Source organism: Haliotis cracherodii, unplaced genomic scaffold (genome assembly GCF_022045235.1).
Source record: "Haliotis cracherodii isolate W230 unplaced genomic scaffold, xgHalCrac1.p SCAF_15, whole genome shotgun sequence".
NCBI lineage: Eukaryota > Metazoa > Mollusca > Gastropoda > Lepetellida > Haliotidae > Haliotis > Haliotis cracherodii.
This window is the reverse complement of record NW_027266270.1, coordinates 8,061,268-8,075,315: the sequence shown is the minus strand read 5'-3', so window position 1 is coordinate 8,075,315 and position 14,048 is coordinate 8,061,268. Positions and strand designations below refer to the sequence as shown.

At 41.7% G+C, this 14,048-nt stretch overlaps 1 protein-coding gene across 1 annotated transcript in view; it reads left to right on the top strand.

The window, feature by feature from the left end:
- Window positions 1-14,048, top strand: part of LOC139462226 (sushi, von Willebrand factor type A, EGF and pentraxin domain-containing protein 1-like) — a 104,845-nt gene that overhangs the window by 57,349 nt on the left and 33,448 nt on the right. The window contains exons 4-14 of the mRNA XM_071243820.1: window positions 1,128-1,256; window positions 3,077-3,224; window positions 4,288-4,409; window positions 5,061-5,234; window positions 5,872-6,045; window positions 6,833-7,081; window positions 7,615-7,833; window positions 8,732-8,923; window positions 11,932-12,453; window positions 12,925-13,086; window positions 13,342-13,500. Of these exons, the coding sequence (XP_071099921.1) occupies window positions 1,128-1,256; window positions 3,077-3,224; window positions 4,288-4,409; window positions 5,061-5,234; window positions 5,872-6,045; window positions 6,833-7,081; window positions 7,615-7,833; window positions 8,732-8,923; window positions 11,932-12,453; window positions 12,925-13,086; window positions 13,342-13,500 (2,250 nt within the window). The remainder of the gene's footprint in view (window positions 1-1,127; window positions 1,257-3,076; window positions 3,225-4,287; window positions 4,410-5,060; window positions 5,235-5,871; window positions 6,046-6,832; window positions 7,082-7,614; window positions 7,834-8,731; window positions 8,924-11,931; window positions 12,454-12,924; window positions 13,087-13,341; window positions 13,501-14,048) is intronic.

The following is a 14,048-nucleotide window of genomic DNA, read 5'->3' as shown; positions in this document are numbered from 1 at the left end:
CCATTAACCATTGACTCCACCATTAACACTTAAGGATGCCATTTGAGTAAGGATTACTTCATTACGACCGATTTCAATATAAATGATAATGTTTTGAAAATATTGGATGGATGAAGATGATAGAATACCTTTCATAGTTATATCGTTTATCACATTTATGGACATGAAACTTGTTTGAATAACATTTTCTTTATAGTTTGCGAAAGGTTTCATAGCTACTAGGTTACTGTCGCTGCATATACCGTTCAATATTTTAACCATGACCGCACTCAACATTTTACCAGTGTTTCAAACCTTGTTGCCATAGGCAATCACAAGAAATATACTGAGGCGGTTTTATGTTATTTATTGGTTTACGGATCAACCGACCGTAAAATAAAAAAAAGTTGGAAAAGATATAATTCTCAACGAAGAGAATGGTTATATCCAGTCTGAAATCCCAGCAATAAGATATATCACAAATCGTTTTCATGCCATTACCATCCAAAACTGGCTCCCACAGGAGATATCGCTTGGATGAGATGGAACAATATCTACATTGATCGCTACAATGAAATTGCTTCTCAATACTTTGCAGACAATTGTGACGCCATTGATTACCAAGACGTCACAATCAAATAACATCACTAATATCTCTGCTACTGAAGTTGTAAGCAGTACTTTTCTACACTTAAGACATTGTTTATTACTGTCTACAAACTGAAAAGGTTGGTAGAATGATGGTTGGTGATATATAAAATATCCCCCTACTGTTTTTTATCAAATATATCCACACTCTTTTATATATTTGACATCCAAAGACACTCGGGTGAGATGCTTTTTGTCCCAACAAAGGATAAACTCACCACAACCCACAAAACAAACGTGCTCACGCTTTGCGACAGATGGTTGTTGACCTGTGTGGCTGAAGCCAGTTCCGTTAATAGACACAGCGACACCCCTACTGTCAGCAGTGTGTGGGTAGGCAAAGCTGTGAGGATCCTTAAGCTTTTTCCCGCTTACTCACTCACCCACCCATCTCACCCACTTACCCACCTCCTATCTTCCTATCCTCCCATCCACCCAACCACCCACTCACCAACCTTCCAACTCTTAAACCGGCTCACGTCATCAACTTCTAACTTCAGTACCGGTATCCTTTGCTCGCTCGGTCAAACGTCTGAAGGATCAACATCACAGACAAAAGCGATTTTGGGGGTTCTTAGGAGCAGTACTTGGAGTTGCCAGCATCATCTGCACGTTTGTGTGTGATAACGGTATGTATATTTTTAAAGTATGGCATGAGATCACTATAGACGGACATCCCTGATTTTGAAAACAGAAGTACGCTTGCAAAAACCATTTCGAATTTTGGGCAGGTGGTCATCATTCAAATGTGTGAGTTTGTTTTCTCATTTATACATATGGCTTGTCATTGGTGTATCTATTTGAGTTTATTGTGCTTCTAATGCAGTGGTGTTAAACTATGTCACGCCAAATTGATTAATGAGCAATAACTTGTTACAATATGACAAGTGTACGAGTTAAGTTACACTCAAGGTTAATGCTTCTTGGCCTTGTCCATTCGTCACCACTGGCCCCTTTCCGTAACCTGCAAGAAGACTCGTTCCCCTATCGATGAATGTCATGTGCGAAAATATGACAAACCAATCAGAATGCGCATGTGACTTCAAGTACTTCAGTCAAAGCATCCATCAGGAATACTTTCTGATAATTTACATACGCACCGAGCTGACAATTATTTTAGCTATGTCGGTTTGCGCTTACATGAAAACCAGTCACAAAAATGGAGAGGGGCATGGGTCGCTATTCAGCTTGTCCCGGAATAACATGAGTTGGTTACGAATGGGACTAGTCTAATACCCCGTTCACATGCACAACGTTTACTATATTTTACACACGTACAACTATACATATGTGCGTATATGTAAATTTACCATGTGTTCACATGAAAAGCATCTTAGGTGTGTAAATAAAGTATGCAAATTGTGTAAGGCACTTTCAGCACAAAACAGGTTGTTTTCCAATCAAAGGTGAATGAGAAGAGAGTTACTTCACCAGAAATGTTCGCGTGAACTGACATGTGTGTTTTAATTTGTACACAAAGTTTTGACTCCTTGAAACCAAAAGAAAATACCGTCCGCTCAATTATGTATAAACGCATAAAAGTTGGCAAATGTTGACAATTTGTTTGGTGTTGGCAAAAATACAGATATTAATTAGATCATCGTCTTACGTTGACATAAACGTTCACATTGCAACATATACACACAGTGCAAATTTACATTTACATTTGCACCTGCTCCAAACATGATGCAAATTTGCTACTGGTGTAAATATACACACTTGAGCAAACGCGTTCACATGACAAGTATACTCATGTATGTATTTCGACACACGTATGCACATATCCACACATATGTAAATAGGCGCATGTGAATGGGATATAAGAATAGCACTTTCTGTTCATAGACGTGTCAAGATACACTGGCTGTTAATTCTGGGGATCATCATCATCATTCATAAGCTATAGAGTCAATTGGGGCTGTAACGGTTCATACACGTATATATGCATTATGGTACTTTGTGTGACGTACGTTTGTCATAAAGTCGAGTTGCGATAAAAAGAAAGAAACTTTAATTACGTATTCTTTGTACTCTATAAACTTACTGTATAGATTGATCTCTCCTCTAGAGTTTTAATATTCACTTATATAGACTTATCAGACTAGGTCAAAGTTTCTTTCCCTTTCAAACTTACTCCGGTCTCAATGACAGCCATTTCCTGATGACCATAACTAATGTAAATTGAAAACGTCAATGAATATCTGCGCCAAACACATTTCGTAATAGGCAGTGAGATATTGATGGGAATTGAAAAAGCATGAATACAAAAACAAGACAGAAATTATTTGACATTAGAAACTTGTAATCTAACAAGATTGAACATCGTTAGAAAGACCATGGTGTCCTTCTTCTGATTAATCATTCACACACAAATCTTAATTGGGACAATTGAAATATGACAGGAGTTTCTTGGGCCTTTGGTCACATGGTACTGGTATTTATCCATCAGGAGGAGGAGGAGGAGGAGGGGGAAGTCCAAACACGTTCCCCCAGATAGACTGTCCGAATGTTGGGCCTCAATACGCCAAGACGGGAGACACTATGGTGGTTACTTGGACAGAACCGACAGGAACGGATAAGGAGGATGGCAGTCTAAGGTTCTCCTTTGTGTAACATTCTTAGTGTCTCAACACTCGAGACGTTTTACAACTGTATTAACAACTCAGCAAACAATGTTTCAGCACCAAAATGACATTCCGATCAAATATATGTTTAATTACATATTATTCCTACGTCTAATCATTTGATGAAACACTATTCACATGAATGTTTAGACCTTTGACTAAAGGTTTTTGATACACAATCTTTGTATTTTAGTGTAAATCTCCTTGATCTGTAAATCTACGCATTTACCAATCAATGTCTTTTTTATTTGTATTACATGAATTATGGATCTTTAAAAACACCCAGAATAATTATGAATGAAAATGATATTACAGAATACATGTAATAGCTTTTTAAATGGATGTTAATTAGTAAAGAGGTTTGGCTGAAAAGTTAATACATGAAACGTTTTATAAATACCAAAGGAAAACCTTCTGGAAGCAGTAAGTAACGGTAACAGTCCTCAATACTATATATAACACAGCTACGCTATAAATCGCAAAGAACAATGAAGAGCGAAGCGTGGTTTATTTCACGACAAAACATTGTTCTTTCAAGACGTCATTTCTGGAGATTCGAAATACCAAACTTAACCAACCTGTTCGTAAAATTGATTTGTCCGACATTTCCGAGGTCGGATTATATTCAGGGAGCCATCATTATTAAAATTTGGGTAAATATTTTTAAAGCTTGTGCATTTTATCAACATGCTTAAAGGGGCCGTACATAATGTTGATATCTCATAAAGAAATGTAAAACTCATTACCGTTGTTTATCGTACAATAAAACACTGCAGTGAAAGTAAACCACTTGCGCCCCTCATGGTTTATTCTCTCTGCAGTGTTTTATTGTACGATAAACAACGACCACGGGTCGTTTATTTCTTCATTACGTGCCAAGCCTTGCAGATGAGCATTAACATGCGACCCCACTCATTTCCTTGCTGAAATGGACCAACAGACACGGCAGAGAAAACAATCCTGATAATAAAACCAAGTATAATTTAAACCAAGTATAACTATGTTACTGCTAACACACGTATGGAACATGTTGCAGCCCTAAGAGATCTGGGTCGGCTCCAGGTAGTGAGTTCATTGTGTCAACACACTTCATCAAGTACAGAGTTGTGGACAGTGGTGGACTGTCAGCTGACTGTGAAATTGTCTTCTCAGTGCACAGTAAGTTACTATGTACGTGCGTGCATGGATTTATTTTATAGAGCCAGCCCACTAAGGTACCATTCTGCAGCGTGGCACAGTATACTGTCTCCAAGCCAACCAGTTCTTGTTTTTCTCTTTAATGCCGAATGCCCTGCAGGGTGACATGTACCATCTTCAAAATGTATTTGGGTATGACGCGGCCGGGGATCGGACCACCGAACTTGCGCTCTCCGGGCGGACGCTCTATCTACTGGACCAGGAAGACCAGTCCAATCCTCAAGGTGCATTGTTTCACATAAGCCGTGCCATAGAGGCAATCCCTGCCGAAGCCAATGGCGGATATTTTTTCATTTCGCTATTATCATGACGTTGCCAGTCCCCGTCTTGGAAAAACCCTTTTGAAGTCCACTGACCGGCCTTTGAGGATCAGCAGGCGGGCCTCAAGATAGACTTAATTGTCATACACAAATACGTCAACGAAAATATGTCCTTTTAACGTGTGAACGTGAAACCGACAAATTCATTGCATGTGTACGCGATTGTACGAGCTGAACTTTCTTGTACATCCAACGACCTTCAGTACTGGTTTGTGCAAACCCGTCAAGCTCGTACCCCCTCATGTTAATATTAAGTAGAGTGGCGACCAACTGTTAATCCCTTCTGTTGTAGAGGTCCACTGCTCCCCGTTGATGTACCCTCGCAATGGACGCCTCCACTGTACCAACATGGCGATATCAGGATCTGTGTGCACCTTCGACTGTGACGACGGCCACAACGTGGACGGTCCTAGCTCCATCACGTGTGTAGAGGGGACCTGGTCGGGTGTTGAGCCAATGTGTAAAGGTAGGGGTGCTGTTTTATTTTTGTAAACTATATCATTACCATTGCATCAAGCTCTCTGATTGGCCAGTTACCGCCTTGTAAAACCCCATACAAGTCGACAAGCAGTCCTGTAGGGAGAAGGGGTTGCACTGGGTGCTTTCCCAACATCTTACATAGCTTTTTATGCTGAAATGATTTACCTTAGAATTTACCTAGATCTTTGAGGTGCGGAAAATTCAGTTCAGACCTTCAGAAGTTTTTACTGGAACGTGAATGAATTTGGGGTCCACCACTTGATTATCAAGTTTGTTTACATGCCGCGGTGCCATGGCAGAAGTGCTGCTGTGCGGTACAAGCAACGAACACATACACACTATGCACACTATCCTCATTGATATTCTATGATGCACTCATATAATTTTCAACGCTATTTTGCCTTTAACGTCCTTCTCTGGCGTTGACGTTATATATTTCATGAATAACGTGATTTGTTGAATTGTCAAAAGGGTTTTCAGACTACATTTACTGTTGCAAAAGCAGCTGCGTAAACTTCATCAAGATTGGCACAATAAGTATCCCACATGCGTGTTTTTGACATGCTGTTGACTTAGGTGAATCGTCTTATTACAAGTGTTATCTACCTTTCCGCTGTTCACAGCTGTGTCCTGTGGTACCCCGCCTACTGTGACTAACGGCCAGCTGACGTGTCTCGGGGACGTCGTGTACGGCACATACTGCTTAATGAGCTGCAACAGGGGCTTTGAACCACGAGGGATGATGATGAGCACATGCCTGGCAACAAGGCTCTGGACTCCGCCTGGTACCTGTGCTGGTATGTGTGATTAAGTATTAGTTGCTTTTCACTAGGGGCATTGCGGCTTACGGTTTAAGATAGCTTATAAACAACGTCTGTGACTCACTGTTAGCATTTTGAACACTATACTGACATGCCATCGTATAACTCATTTACTGTTCAAATCTAACTTACTCACTCCTTCTACTGTGCTCCTACGTTGGACACTGGTGGTCCTGTAGCTTGAGGTGCCCCACCGCGCGGCCTAGAGCCGTGAGAGGATCCTCAGGATGAAAGGTTCAGATCTTAGATTCGTCCACATCATGATTGTGCCAGCACAAAAACCTACTTTTGTGGGTTATCCTTTTCTACGACCAGCCACACTGCGATAGAACTGCATCATTTTACCAATTTCCCCTACCCACTCTCTCCCAACAGGAAAAAATGATGATCACGGAGTAATTAATTTCGTTGTTTCACTGTCATATTTGTAGGTATTCAAGTACAACGGAGGACTCTTGTATCTTTTCTGTTGTAGCGTGTCCGCGCACATGCTGTAGATCAACACGTACATGTAGGTACAGGAGCCACAGTAGTGTAGGGTGTGTGCTGTGGTGTGGGGTGTGGTGTTGTGTAGGGTGTGGATGGCCGCTTATCCAGAGACATTTTTGTTTTTAAATCGAGGATTTTGTTCTAGTTGCTTCTAACTTCCTTACATTATATTTATAGTTAATTGAACATTATAAATACAAAACGTATATTTTGAAAAATTGATATCACAGGTAGAGCATCAGGTACGAACCTTGTACCTTCATCCTTGTTTCAGATGTCACTCCACCATCATTCACTAACGGCTGCCCCGATGACGTAGAAGATTACGCTGAAAAGAAAGGTCGGGGGAAAGTAGTCGCGTGGGATGACCCGGCTGTAAGTGACAATTCAGGGTCAGGGGTCACAATCACAGGAAGCCACCAGTCAGGTGCGGCCTTTGAATTGGGCGAAACGAAGGTTAGGCTGACAGCAACAGATGTGGAAGGGAATACAGATCAGTGTTCATTTAGAGTGACCATCAATGGTAAGTTTACCCAAATGAACAACTATAATGCATGAGGGAATACAATCGAACGTTCTTGTGAATGGAATTTAAATTCAGAGATTTCCAATCATGTTCGTGCGTTTTTCCAAAGTTAAGATTTTCACATTTAAATTGCTTCTGTAAACAAAAGGCATCCTGATACAAGTGTCCTTGCACTGGAAGAAGTAGCTATCCACCGAAACATTTCCTACATGTCCACCCTTTGTGATTTCCAAAGATAATACTACCAAGAATGGATACACATGGAATGTTGTGGAAATGTCTGTAGAGTAATGCAGTTTTTTTTAAAAAGTGAAGAATTTCTTTGAAACATGAGCAAATATATTTGCAACCCTTTACTTTAGGAAATTGTGATAAGATCATTTATGGAAAGGCTGGCAGATCATTCTATCCATGTTCCTTCCGGGCCTGGAATTGTTATTCCTTCCAGTTTGGCTGATTCACAAGTTAATGGTAACACATCGGGGAATGACGTTCTTTTGTGGGGGTTAAATAGCCATTGTTTCGTTTAGGTCTGTACTGTCCAGAGCCGGACCTCCAGGATCCCATCGACAAGCTGAGGTACGACTGCCCCAACGGCTACAGCTACGGCTTTACGTGCTCCCTCTCCTGCCACTCCGGCTTCCCCTTGCAGGGACCTGACTCCATCCTCTGTCAGAAAGACCCCAATGTCTTCCCTGCAACAGCCTCGTGGACGTGGGCCGAAGATGCCTTAAAACCGTTTTGTAGAAGTAAGGATTTCATTAACAATGGGTTGATTTTGTGGACCTCTCCTTTCCTGTAATGTGTTCCCACACATGGGTAGGGTGTCATCTGGGATTGGCGGCAGAATTGGCTAAGGAATCCTCAGCTTGTTATCAACACCTTCTGGCAGATCCAAAGGGAAGATGCTGGTGATGGAGGCATCTTACGTGTCAGCCTTCGAGCACACAACCCAATCTCATTAAAATGAGACCTTAGTTCCCGGTACCGCTAAACAAAGATCTGAAGACACCCATCTGACCAATCAGAGCGTCGCTTACCAGATTATGAAAGACAGTCGGAATGCGATTTCTAATCATGCAATTTCGAAAACTTTAACACTGGGTATTCCGAACGTTAGTTACGGGTTTAATGACTGAATCCATACAATCTAGACCATCTATTAGCCACTCCAGAATTTTCTTTTGTTTAGGTTTCAAATTTGTAATCGAGATTTTGTCAAAATATGTTTCGAAGCGTAGTCGCCAATGTGAAATTAATGCCGTAAAGCACGAGAAAGCGTGCTTCTGATTGGTCATTCCATTGGTCGGGCAAAGTTTGCGCAAGGTCGGTCTGACGTGACCCTAATGGGATATCCTCAGATCTTTGTTTAACAGTGGCGAGAACTAAGATCTGATGGCAATGAGATTGACACACAACCTTACTCCTTTTTCTTTAATCATGGATCCACAACGGCCGTTGACTTACCGTATCAATGGCATCTTTTCTGTCCCAACTGCCCACGCCTAAAATTCATTCACCCACTCTCTTGATATAACTGAAATAGTGGTAAAGTATTGTAAACTGATAAACTATCGTAACCGTTATTTCTTTGTTAAATATACATGAAGTGTCTGTGGTGATAGGTTGTTATACTTTTGTTGTTAGATACTAGTTGTCCCGAGCTGGCGGTACCAAAGAATGGAGCCCTTGTGTGTGACGGCTGGGGGAGTGGTGGTAGAATGTGTTCCATGCTGTGTAACGAGGATTATGATGTAGCAAGGGACGTACCGGACATATACGCTTGTGGACAGCAAACTGGCAGATGGTTTCCAAGCGACAACATCCTGGACTGTGATAGTGAGTGTACCAGTACAGATATTATTGCGATTTATATTTGTTCTGTTATTGTCTTTTGTAGGCATTTAGAAGTTCGAGGAGCGTGAAACCTTTTTTGGACATTAACTTCTGTACTGTTTGTTTCAGGGCTACGTCTTGCCCTTCGTCAAGCGCTTCTCAACTCTGATTTCACTTACTTGGCTTCTCATTCGTATCCCGACTGTATTGTTATTTGCCGACATTAATTTACCCTGTGTATAACACATCATCAATTATATATATATACTCTTCAAAAAAAGGAATCTTGATACTGACTTTCAAAATTTAATATAATGCGATTGTTTCAAAATAGGACACAGAAACCATAATTGAAACACTGTTTGAAGATCAATGTACACAATGTTCAAAACATAAATCGTGTCCCCTAGACAGACACACGTACACGATACAGTAAATGTCACAGAGGTACAGAAAATGCCACTATCGGTTGTACTCACCACGTGCATCAGTCACCGCTTGACACCGACGACCCATAGATGCAATCAAGTTGTCAATAACACGCTGTTGGATGTGCTACCATTCATGCTGAAGTGCATCAAGAAGCGCCGGAAGTGTTTGGGGCGGTGGATTCCTTCTGCGAATGTGTCGATCCAACTCGTCCCACAGATGCTCAATCGGGGACAAATCTGGTGACCGGGCTGGCCAAGGTAGTGTCTGGATGTTGTTGTGCTGTAAGATGTCCTGACAAACACACTCAAATATGCGGTCGAGCGTTGTCCTGCTGGAACTGTCCGCCATGAACGTTGACGTGAGGAAGAACGTAAGGCTGTCGGATCAAGTCTCTGCAACGCACACCTGTCAATGCACCTGTCACATGCACATGAGAGGCGTCCTACCACCGTGATGAATTCCGGCCCATACCATGACATCCATGCCGCCAAATGGGACACCCTGCTGCACACAGTTGGGGCGTAACGTTCACCCCGACGTCTGTAGACACGTGCGCGCCCATCAGCACGAGTGAGTAGGAAAGGGGACTCGTCAGTAAACAGTACCACCTTGCACGTGCCCATCTAACCCTCTGTTGGCATAAAGCAGACGGTCCGCCAGATGACGTGGGGTCAATACATGACGTCGAACAGGTCTTCGTGCAAAAAGTCCAGCCTCCCTCAGTCTGTTGCATACCGTTTGATCTGATATTCTGCGTACCCCAGGGATCTGTGTGGTTGCAGACGTGGTTGTGGTAGTGCGGTCTCAGAGGTGTCGCAGCCGGATGAATCGATCTTGTGCTTGGGTTGTCACCCTTGGTCTTTCTGACTTTGGTCTGTCGTCAACTCTGTTGGTGTTGTTGTATTGGGTCCACAGTGCGGAGATTGTCTGTCTGGATACGCCAAAGTGCCTGGCCACTTCATGCTGAGTTGCTCCAGCTTGTAATCTCCCAATGGCGTTGTTCCGTTGAGCTGCATTCAGTCTTGGCATTCTGCCACCGCCTCTACTGCCGTTATAAGGACTGTATGAACAGTCGTTGATGTGGATTTTTATACCCATTCAGCAGGGGGGCCTGCATGCCTAAATGCAGGATCCTGTGCTGCACGTATTGTACAGGCGGTTGCGTTTGGATGAAACTGTAAAATTGATCCCCAAGCGCTACGTTTTTGTGCTTTGCATGTGTTTTCGCGAATTATAGACACATCATCTTTCTGTTTGACTGATTTGGTTCTCATTTAATGTAAATATTTTAGATATTTGGCAAAAAGTGGTTTTACATGTATGTCAAGTTCCATTTTTTGAAGAGTATATTATACTCTACATCTGTCAAGTCATGCCAAAATATTGTGTCCTTAAGTTCTTTTGTGTAGGATATATTAGAGCAATTTAGAGTCATAGACCATTTCTGACTCTGAGCTTGGAATGAATTTTAACTGACTGGGAAATATGTGCACCTTGAAATATAAACACCGTGCTTCACATAAAGTGGACTAAATGTTATTATGTTATTAAAAATAACAACTATAATTCGTCTGACCAATGTTTGGTCATAACACATTAATGGATAAACCCATACCGGGTAACAGGAGACAGAGCGACACGCCCTAACAGAGTGTTGGTAAAACAATTCATTTAACAATGGCGGTGCATTGAACACACCAGCAGCCAAAGATTGTCACAACTGAGCTGATTCTCGTCCTGTCGTGTGCGTCGAGCTTACTCATCCTTGAGAAACCGTCGGCCATGGCAGTGTTAAGCTGTCTCTTACAGTCTGTTACAACACGTGCAACATGTGGGTGGGCGGTATCCTAACGTCGGGGCAGATATTGTGCTCATTCAACCGGTGGCGTATATTTCCGCCACTATGTGGCCTCAACACGGGAATTAATGGGGCAGTTTGGTATCAATTCCGCAAATGAACCAACCTAATTTCGTTGACTTGTTGAAGTGACGTTGATATGAATGTTCCCTGCTGCAGATAATTTGGTTCGATGAACATTAAAATGTCTGTCAACCTCGATTTGCGCCATTTCTGTTCGCAGCATACCCGCGTCATGTAGATGCTCATTTTCAGGTCGCCGTGTCATTGCGTAAGCATTATGTGGGATAACAAGAGTATTTTCACGAGCACCTGGTCGCTAAACAATCATTGCTTGCTGGACACATTACAAAACACACGTGTGTGAGTATCATGCGCCGAACAAACAATCAAGCATCCAAATTGTGCGCCGCACATTAACATGCACGTGCAAATGGTGAATCACCACCTTAAAATAAAGGAGATATATGTATTGAAAAATGAATGATCCAAATTCAGAATAAAGATATTTTTATTGAACTTCAAGTGAAGCACAGTTACTTTTCCCCGTCAGTTTCTAAAAAATATGTTTTAAATTAGTTCGTGTGGACTCCCGTTCATATCCCCCAATAAAAATGAATTGTACAACGTCGACCCGCAACTTCTGATCAATGCACTGTCCTCATATTTAAATGTGTTGATGGTGGATATTTGAGTAAATGTCGTACTGCATTATCTTTAGGGACACGAAGACCAGGACGCATGAAACTTCGCAGTGAGTTTTTCTACTACTCTGGATCCTGCCATGACAACAACACACAGCTTGAAATCGCACAGAAGTTCATCCATATTCTCAACACGAGCAGTACCTTCACTAATGTATGTGGAGCCACAGTGCCTGAATGCCGTGTGGAATTTGTGAATATAAAATGCGGAGAAACCAGCAGAAGAAAGCGCTCTGTCAAAAAATCAGCCTCAGAGATTTTCCTCACGAAAGTCAAAAGATCAGCAGTTCTGACAGTCATAATGTTCGAAGTTATAGTACCATTCAATATAGGTTCCAAAGAAGATGCAAAGGCTGCAAGAACAAGGGTGGAGGGCGAGCTAGACAATGCCACTTCTGCCATTGACCAGATACTTGACAGTGGAGACCTCAGTATGGCTGAGTATGGGCTAAACACACAAGCCGACTCCTTTTATCCAGGACATGCAGCTTATGAATGCCCTTTTGGATCTGTTGAAAACTACGAACACGTTTCATGCTGTAAGATTGGTTTCTTTGTTTGTTTGTTGTGTAACGCCGCACTCAGCAATATACCAGCTATATGATGGCGGTCTGTAAATAATCGAATCTGGACCTGGCAATCCAGTGATTGATATCATGAGCATCGATATATGCAATTTGGATATGATGAGACTTATTCTTACCCGGATCTTTACAGGTCTCATGCCGTAAGATGCACTCTGTGTTCATATTATTAATTATACTCACAAACATATTTAAAACCTTCGCAAAATTATGTTAATTATGTTCTATGGTTATAATTAATAAACTTTTCCTAAGAACTATATTCATCATTAGACGAGAATGAAATCGTCTTATCTTTTGCCTAACATTTGTACAATCGGAAAATGTGTCCTTTTTGCTTATGGTGGAACAGTGTTCATTAATGTGCGTGACATAAGCAACAGTAGGTTCATTCACTCATTAATAGAAATCCTACATCTTATTCAGCTGGCTGCTCCACCGGGACGTATGTAGAAGCAGGCTCGGGAAACTGTGTGTCTTGTCCTGTTGGCACCTACACTGATGAAGGATTTTCTAATGCCTGTAAACTGTGTGGTGAGGGAAAGTCGACACGATCAACCGAATCCAGATCTGTCAACGATTGTATTGGTGAGTTATACGACTACATCACGTGACATTATCATACAACATACAATATAATCATGTTTTAATTCTCTCATGTGTGTTTACGATTAATCTGCGCAGGCTGTGAAGAAAACAAATGACGATTGGTTAATAAATATGCATCGCATTCGTAACAATTTTAATGATGTTATGGAGATGTCTATGAACCGATGGCAGAACATCAAATAGAAATGATTATAATATAATATTTAGTAATTAAAAATATATTTCTGATTGTAGATACCTGTACTGAAGGTTCCTTCTCGATGGACGGCATGGCGCCCTGCACTCCATGTTCTCCTGGGACGTATCAAGATGCTGTTGCGATGACGTCGTGCACGTCATGTCCGACTGGCACTACATCACCACAGGGGTCTAACAACGCTAGCTCCTGTGTTGGTAAGGTTGTGTTTGGAGCAGATCTAGAATGCTATGAGCGAGTCGGAATTAACGCCGCAGTGAACACGGTTTTAATTATACCTTGGCGAGTCAGGTAAAGCCTGAAGTGATGCAGGTCTTAGATTCTCTTTCAGATTCAATCCTCCTTGGGGCACTTATTGCATTTTCCTGGCTCAAGAAAATCTACATGACATAGTTGTAACCATTTTCCTTAATAAAAATGTTACCACACAAAAAACTTCGTTTTTGTATGATACACGACCACCCTTACGGTGCCTCACCCTCTACGGCGCGTCACAACAAGGGAAGCAACTCTCACCCAAATCACTTTCCTTTATGTCATTCGACTGACAAGACGTGTGACTATTCTGAGAAAAAATTCAAAGTACGAAATCGTGACCTGAGACAGCATGACTGAGCAAACTGTATGTATGGTACATTTATTACCTTGCAAAGGCGTAATACCTCGCATTGTAAAGTTATAAGGTTCTAATTCTCATAGAAGAAACGCCATGTGTACTGTGCATGAGAATTCAAATGTCCGTAAT